This window comes from Mytilus trossulus, chromosome 10, assembly GCF_036588685.1.
Source record: "Mytilus trossulus isolate FHL-02 chromosome 10, PNRI_Mtr1.1.1.hap1, whole genome shotgun sequence".
Classification (NCBI taxonomy): domain Eukaryota; kingdom Metazoa; phylum Mollusca; class Bivalvia; order Mytilida; family Mytilidae; genus Mytilus; species Mytilus trossulus.
In genome coordinates this window covers 48,364,294-48,373,394 of record NC_086382.1, presented here as the reverse complement: position 1 = coordinate 48,373,394, position 9,101 = coordinate 48,364,294, and the positions used below count along the sequence as shown (strand labels likewise).

The following is a 9,101-nucleotide window of genomic DNA, read 5'->3' as shown; positions in this document are numbered from 1 at the left end:
ATCTGTTCCTATTGATTAATGTTGTCGGGATGTACAAGTGCCCGGCCACGTCCACTTGTATTTTTGTCCATCTGATGACTTAAGCCTTTTTCAACTGATTTTTATAGTTTGTTCTTATGTTGTACTGTTACACCACTGTCCCAGGTTAGGAAGAGTGTTGGGATCCCGTAAACATGTTTAACCCCGCCGCATTATTTATATATGTGCCTGTCCCAAGTCAGGAGCCTGTAATTCAGTGGTTGTCGTTTGTTTTTGTGTTACATATTTGTTTTTCATTCATTTTTTTTTATTTAAAAAAGGCCGTTTGTTTTCTCGTTTGAATTGTTTTACATTCGTTATATCGGGGCCTTTTGTAGCTGACTATGCGGTATGGGCTTTGCTCATTGTTGAAGGCCGTACGGTGACCTTTAGTTGTTAAAGTCTGTGTCAGTTTGGTGTCTTGTGGACAGTTGTCTCATTGACAATCATACCACATCTTTTTTTTATATTGTACACTCATTGTAAGTTTTTAAAATTAGCTTATTCACATGTATAAACTATTTCAAAAACATGTATATATATAATGGTTACATCGGACACTTTATTGCAGATTTAAAAACAATACAATAAACGCCAGATTACGATATTAAAAATACATAAGCGTATTTTTTTGCACGCTTTTCCTTTTTATCAAGATCGTCCGGAATGATATCAAATCATTTGGTCCCAAACATCCACGGTTAAAACTTCAACCGTTTTATGATGTATAACACTTTACAATATTCACAACATAGGATTTGATGAAGACAGCTTCCTGCATGTTGGACAAGGTCTCATTTTTTCCTTCCTTCCCCAAGTGTATCTAGCTAAATGGCAAGCACACCTACAATATAAATAAAGAAACAACTGATTTTTTTTCGTAAATAAAGGCATAAACAATATCAATATGATCAATTATTGATTCTTGCTGCTCGACAGTAGCTGTAACGTAGGTATATTTACTTTTCTGTTTCATTTTTTGCCTTATTTATAGATCTTATTTTGCTGACTGATTTCTTTGCTGTTTCTACTTTTTCTCTCTAGTTTTTATAACTTCTGCAGAAAGGCAAAACTTGTTAAAAAAACAGTGTTCCAAATGCCATATATAACTATAATGAATCAATCACGTTGTCCCTATCTTCGCTAGCCAAGGGTAACGATACACTCTCCTCCTCTCTTCCCTTTGCAGATTAAGCCAACATTTGTTATAACAATGTTGCGCCATCTATCGGTTGATTAAAGTCACGCCCATTCCGAATACATTATTCTTGACCAATGGTACCACTTGAGAATTTCTACAGTATGGAGGAGAATAATAAAGGCAACAGTAGTATACCGCTATTCGAAACGCATAAATCGATTGAGAAAAAAAAAATCCGGGTTACAAACTATTTAACTGAGGGAAGCGCATCACATATAAAAGGAGAAAAAGGACACAACAGAAACACAACCTTAAAATGTAACACACACAGAAATGAACTATAATAGAACAGTGGCCATATTCCTGACTTAGTACAGGACATTTTAAGAAAAAAAATGATTATAAAAACGTAAATGTATGACTTGGATGAAAGGTTGTCACATTGACACTTATACCACATCTTCTTATATCTATGTGTAGGGTACTATATATAAGGCCTTCAAACATCAACTTAAACTACGGTAACCGCTTAACCGGTTAATCGGTCGAACGATTGTCCGAGTAACTGGTTAGAGAAAAGTTAAAGATTTGACAACACTTTAATATTAAGCTTCCTGTTTCATGTTTTGCCTTATTTATAGATCTTATTTTGCTGACTGATTTCTTTGCTGTCTCTACTTTTTCGCTCCAGCTTTAATAATTTCTGTAGAAAGGCAAAGCTTGTAAAAAAAACGTGTTTCAAATGCCATATATAACTTTAATGAATCAATCATGTTCAGTTATATCGTTGGCTTTTTTCAAAACTACCTCTACCCTTTTTTATTGTGAAAATATGCGTCATTTTCATCAAATTGGGTAAAATAAACCGTGAATTTAAATGAAACTTTAATTTACAGAGCCATTTTCATGAGGCAAACCCTGCTTTAGAATAAGACTCCATTTTATGAGTGATGATACATAAATAGACCCTCAAATGTGCACATATAGTCAGTTTAGGCGAGACAATTGTTTAAATGAGTGTTTTTCAGTTTGTATTCATGCACAATTACTAATGAGACTGCACTCTTTGGGAAAAAGTTGTCTTTTTGGGAATTATTTTAATTTTAATTTTAAATTGAAGATGCTCATAAACGGGCTTTTAAGAGCATATAGTTTTGATATGTAAACGCTTAAAACAACAATACAAATCAATCAACTGATCTGAAACATATAATTATGCACAAAAAAATACGAATAAGGAATATTGTACCTGGTATGAATGAGATGGCAACATGGTAGCATGTCTAATTGTTCCTTTGTTTTTCCTATAGCCTCGCTACAGACACCACAGTACAATCCCATTTGTTCTAGTAGGTCATCTAACAACTGTTCATACGATTGTGTAGACTCGACTGACCCAGTGTCACACAAATCTATCAAGTTCACACAACATTTAACTGCATACATCTGGAAAAAGTAAACACATATTATTTAAATATTGAACAAACACATGCATTTTAATAAAAAGCAGCAAGGACCATTCCGTGAGTTTCAGAAGTATAAACTAATGAAATGAAGTCTTGATATTCCATTAAACAAAGTATTTAGAGGTTTATACGTTTTACGGTTTTACTTCTACTCAGTATCATAAACAGAAAATCCAATTCATGCAGTTCTCGTTGTAAGAACGCTACTTTACGAGACTATCAAATGTTTGGGAAGAGGTTTGTACTGTTGTAAAGTGTGCGTTTACAAGTAACTTTCTATTTGAAGTTTTACATGAAAGAATTTCTGTTATTACTAACAGCAAAAAGAAGAGAGAATAAATGTTCATCAAAGGTTTATAATAATAATTGGAACTTTCAGCCTTCATTAGAATAAACTTACCTTATTTCCGATTTCCTGGGCTGCATCCAAAGTCTTCTTAAACAGATCAATGGCCTAAAAAAGTAATATTCCTCTAGCTGTTAACATTTAAAATTGACTGTTTTTTCTTAAGTCATAAATGTGGCAGGTATTTATAGTACGTATTTGACCTATCGAAAAAGACTAATCATCGGATGTGTACTTGCATATGCAACACGAATGGTTGACATATGTAGAGCAGGATCACTTGAGACCATGCCGAGTTTTTAGTGGGGTTCGTGTTGCTCAGTCTTTAGTTTTCAATGTTTTGTTTTTGTATACTGTTTGTCTCTTTTGTTTTTTTCCTGTTTTACCATGGCATTGTTAGTTTGTTTTCTACTTATAAGTGTACATATTCCTTTAAAACCAGCGACTCTTTCAGAACTATATAAAACTTCAGTATGTTACACAATTTGATCAGAAGGTAATTAAAAAAAGAGAAGTCACATAGGAAAGGGCATGTGTGTAGTGTTATTTTGAAATTTTCCTTTGGATACTACCTACATGTACGAAGTAAATTAAAACAAACGTCCCTCATTTACACATACACAGACAGGGAACCGTATTTGACTTTCCTTATTCAATCGAGAAGTGAATCTAACAGTGTATTAACTCTTCACAACATTACAAATGAGTTGATAACATGAAAGCTGCGACTCTTAATGAAAACCCCAGCTAACCAACCTCCGAATTAAGGAGTGTCCCATATTCATAATGCATTAATAACAGATTTATTCTAATAATGTGAGAATTGGTAGTGACGATATTGCAATATACATAATATGAAAACAACAGATGGTTTTGTTTAATGTAATAAAAATGTCTTTACTTTTGCAATAAAATATGAAAGTCGGGTGATAAGAATATCACATATTTCAATTCCATACATACATGTATACTGTATACTTTTTCTACTTTAAAAAACATTGCATTTCAGAATTCTACAATATTTCCCTTGCGATTTGTACCCACTAAAACAGTTAACATGCAGCAAACATGCCGTTGCATGATTTGATAACTGTACTTTTTTCACTGTCAGATTGGAGAAGGTAGCAGTGATTAATTACTGTATACTGAGGAGTTGATTGAGATATGTGATTAGGTAATTTACAACTGCTGTTTGCTATAGTCTTGTTATACTGATATATCGTTCGTTCGACGACATAATGTCTTCATCTAATGCAGCGTCTGCATCTGTATTTACCTTAACATTTTCGTAATGCATGTACACGATTAAAATATAATTTTACTCTTTTTGAACAGTAAGTGCACGTGTTTCTGAACTGAAATATTGCATAATATAAATATATCAAGTATCGTGTATTTATTATAATGTCACTAAAATTGTTGTGTTTTAAGAACCACAGTGAAAACTATTCTACTTATAAAAGCGTTATCTTTGCAAATGCCCCCCCCTTTTATTCTAGTGTCAGCACATGTCCAGCCATTAACACAATACAACTAACTTCGCAGTGTTTACTTGTTTATGCATGACACATATGCCAATGGATGTTAATAAGAAAAACAAACAATACACTTGATGTGTGCCCTCGATATAGAAGGTCAAGCTGTTCAATCTTTTTAATTTTTTTTAAGCATAACATGAACAAATTAATAATGCATAAAACATGCATTTCCAATCATTCAATCATTAAGAAAGACCTGACTCTGGATGAGAAAAACTGAAAACTATAAATGTCGAATACCGAAGAAATGCGGTCAGAGCGAAAGAGACGGAAGTGGTAGCTGTGACAATTAGTTAAAGAGTTCTAGCAGGTAGAGAAGGTCTTGTAGACTGAAATTAGACATCTTCCTCCTAAACTTTACCATAGATTGGATAAAGTGATAAAACATACCTACCCAAGGTTCTTTAAAACAAAAGTCCAATTACAACCGTAGAGATTAATGTACAATATCAAGACTATTTATGCGAGCAAAATCCAAACAACACTTGGAAAATACATAAATCAAGCTATATAGCATGAAGTGACAAAATTAAAAGATCAATAAAGTCAGAATATAAATATCTCTAAGACAACTGAAATATGCCCGTAACTTGAAATATAAAACAATTAGGAATTCAAAGATTTTGTATTATATTGATAGAACAAACATACACAATAAATAGATTTTACCAATATCTATTATTTGGTGCATGTGCTTTCATCAATCAATCTTAATATGAGAAAAACCTATTTGGTAGACAAAGTACACATAAATCATCTGAAGAATTGACATGTACATTGAAGTGTATGAAATACATCAATATGTGTGCGGTTCTTCAAATGCGATATGTTGTAGCCTATGCAATGTGCTATGTTTTGTTTTAGTGAAGACACCAAGCAACCACATGTTAAAGAAGAAACGAATATTTACCTGATCAAAATCTTGCTGAAGACACGTTGTTTTAGCCATTCCATATAAGACTTGCATCAGACCGTATCTGTCTCCTATTTCAGTAAATATGGCATATGCTGATTCATATCTAGGACTTGCTCTCTAAAAAAGACAAATAGAATCTATTACTGTATATTAATGTACATGTATTTTCCTGATAAAGTTTACAACACGTTTTTATTGTAATAAATATGGAGATAGCAAAATGAAGCTTTTTTTAAATTTTGTTTCGAAAGAACAATACGTTGCTTCTTGTGCAAAGTAATTTCCAAAATGGCTTTCTTTCGAGAATTTGATAGTTTATGATGAAAAACTGATTTATATAGTATAAGGGCTTTTGAAAAAGACCCATTTACGAACAAAATTGTGACCTTTTTTATGTTTTATGATAATGTTTGTGTTTTTGGCAAGTGAACCTTGTCCTTTATTATAGGGTAGGCTAAGTCATTTTTGGTCTCATCTTCACTGATGTAAAAATTATCAAATGTGTATACATTTTTTGTACCTCAAAACTTCTGCTTCTTCTGTGGATTTCAGCAAAGACATACAGACATTCCCCCTGAAGTTGTCGATCTCGACTTTCCATGGCGTCCTTCATTACATTCTAAAATATAACGGAGGCGTATAAAGATATATAATTTTCTGTAATATTTGACAATAAACATAAAATGTCATAGCTTTCCATAGTTTCGGGTTAAAGTTTCAATTATCGCTACCAATTTATTTCTGCTAAGTTTCAAAAGTAGAATGCCCTCAATTATCCAGCTTCCCGCTTATGTCTACTGTCTACTGATTCATATGTACATAATGATATGTAAATAACTTTTGCGAGATGCAACACATACAGTGATGCACATTCTATAACACCAGATGTCAGACAATGATATACAATATAAACCAGAGGCAGTGTGTTTGAAATCTGCAAACAATACACTTTAGGGAAATATTTTATTTGCAATGCATCATATATGAAAATCGATGCCAGAAACTAGTTATTTTTGTTCATTTGACATTTACTCAGTACATGTAGAAATGTACTTCCACTATGATGGCATTAAATCTATATGTCCTGCATTTTGTCTAACTTCGTTCTTACGTTGAACTGTCCCAGGTTAGGGGGGTTGGAATCCCGCTAACATGTTTAACTCCGCCACATTATTTATGTATGTGTCTGTCCCAAGTCAGGATCCTGTAATTCAGTGGTTGTCGTTTGTTTATGTGTTACATATTTGTTTTTCGTTAATTTTTTTTATATATAAATAAGACCGTTAGTTTTCTTGTTTGAATTGTTTTACATTGTCTTATCGGGCCTTTTATAGCTGACTTTGCGGTATGGGCTTTGCTCATTGTTGAAGGCCGTACGGTGACCTATAGTTGTTTTAAAGTCTGTGTCATTTTGTCTTTTGTAGACAGTTGACTCATTGGCAATCATACCACATCTTCTTTTTTACTCATTAAGCTATTAAACATTTGATAAGGCTAAATTGTTGAACGAATTTCACCACCCTCACCCCCAATTATTGAATCTTTAGTTTTAAGCGTTGTGTTTTGTGTACTATTGTTCGTCTTTTGGTTATTTTCTTTTTAGCCATTGTGTTGTCTATTCAGTTTCGACTTCGAGTTTTTTTACATAGTGTCTTTTACATGCATGTATGTATCTTTCATCACTCTTTTCAATGCTTCTTAGTGTAAATTAAAAACATGATATATTCCAGAGTAAATTAAAAGTCTTTACAACGATTTACATCAGATAAAGATTAACTAGACTTGAAAAGAAATAAACAAATTTAAAATTAGCAATCATGCTAATTTCCATCAACTATGAGGATTAAATCATCTGAATAATAAAACATGTTTTTTTTCGAATAACAATGGACTAGGAAAATAACAAAGTATTTCGTCTCACTATTTTCTGTTATTTCTATGAAAATGCATAATTTAACGTTGTTTCGTATAACAATAATATACAAGGCTACTAACAACTATATCTTAAAAGTTTCATATGAAAGTAAACTGAGTGCATTTGTTGATAAGTAGATATTCTACGTTGAACACATAATTACGTAATTATAACAACTATTAATGACAAACAGAATACATGTCCACATTGCACAATTAACACTTTTGTTCTAAATGAGAAAAGGCAGAATGACTATAGTAAATGTTAGCATCGATCGTCTGTCAAGGATAATTTCATGCAACGATTTCTGCCAGCAGGTGAAATTAACCACAAGATGTGAATGAAAGAATGCCAGAAATTTGTGTTATTTAAATCAATTCTACATAACACTTTCTGGTCTTTGTACTTCAATTTACTGAGTCAGCTTCTTTACATCAAAGCTACTTATACACTGAGCTTATAAATTGTCTTTAATGCATTCAGAACATGTAAAAAGTGCTAATTAATAGACACAAGACGTTATTTTTCTGCGAGGGTAAAGTGCTACCATTTGATTTGTTTTTTTTGGGGGGATGACATTTGAAACACATAGGTATATGAAAGAAAATATAAGCTACTCAGTACAAAATACTAACCTCACATGTGTCTAATGCTTCGTTCAATCGTGAATTTTCTAAATGAATCTTTGCAAGTTCCAATTGTATACTTTTATGAAATTTCTTAGTAATGTATGAATCTGTATTTGTTTCTAAAATTTCAATGCATTTAAGTATATACATACACCCTGTCTCCATATCGTTAACAAATGTGTAAAACTGCCCATATGATATATTTACAAGTATCCTAAATGCAATATCATTACTCAATTTTTCAAAAGCTTTAGCTTCTTCAAGATTCTTAAGTCCTTTGTAAAATTGGCACTGTTTAAAATAAAGTCTGCCGTATAATAAAAACGCATATTTGACCCACTTGGAGTCCTTTCTGTCACGACTGAGACATTTTTTGCAGTACTCCTCCGCTATACTATACTCGCCTAAACGTTCGTATGCTCTAGATAAATTTAAACAGGCTTCCGTTTCCTGTTCTATTGTTTCTGCAACTTCAAGTTGTTTCCTTGCATACGTTATTATACACCTATACTTTCCCATATCAAAATAAGCACAACAAACATGCCCTAGAATGACGAATTTAGTAGGATTATCTCCAGTTCCATTCAGTCTGTGTAAAGCTTTATTCCATTCATCGATTGCACTTTCTAGTTTCCGTAATTCATAAAGTTCTAAACCTTTTTTAACTTCACGTTTCACCACATTTTGGCCCATTTTGATATTATTGAGCCGTAATTATGCATTTCGATTTATTGTTTTTGTATTATACACACTTAATGTAGACTAATTACTGATTCTCTCACTACAAACCTACAAATTTCAAGAATGCATCCTCTGATTATCCGAAAGTGAAAATAGAACAATCACATTCTTTCTAGCATCTCACGTGCTTCTGTTAACTTTCTTGTTTAATTCAATAAATATCCAGTTCATATCTCAAAATCCTTGAATTTTTGACACCCGCACACTTCAATCAAGCAACGATTTATGTTTATACAACTAAAAAATATTTATTTGTAATAAGAAAATTAGAAAACGACTTCGATGTTTATGATTGGAATGCAACATGAAAAAGATCGCTTTGGCATAGTGTAAAAACTGTGACAGACAATATACAACATGGATAACAATCAGTGACTTTCGATTCCTATCG

At 32.5% G+C, this 9,101-nt stretch overlaps 1 protein-coding gene across 1 annotated transcript; it reads right to left on the bottom strand.

Moving 5' to 3' along the window:
- Positions 1-578: 578 nt before the first annotated feature.
- LOC134686295 (43 kDa receptor-associated protein of the synapse-like) lies at positions 579-8,752 on the bottom strand. The gene is made up of 6 exons (XM_063545962.1): positions 7,976-8,752; positions 5,946-6,044; positions 5,420-5,542; positions 3,026-3,079; positions 2,409-2,605; positions 579-862 (listed from the first exon to the last, which is right to left on the bottom strand). The coding sequence occupies exons 1-6, from the start codon at positions 8,660-8,662 to the stop codon at positions 763-765; spliced, it is 1,260 nt and encodes a 419-aa protein (XP_063402032.1). The 5' UTR covers positions 8,663-8,752; the 3' UTR covers positions 579-762.
- Between the last annotated feature and the right edge of the window lie 349 nt (positions 8,753-9,101).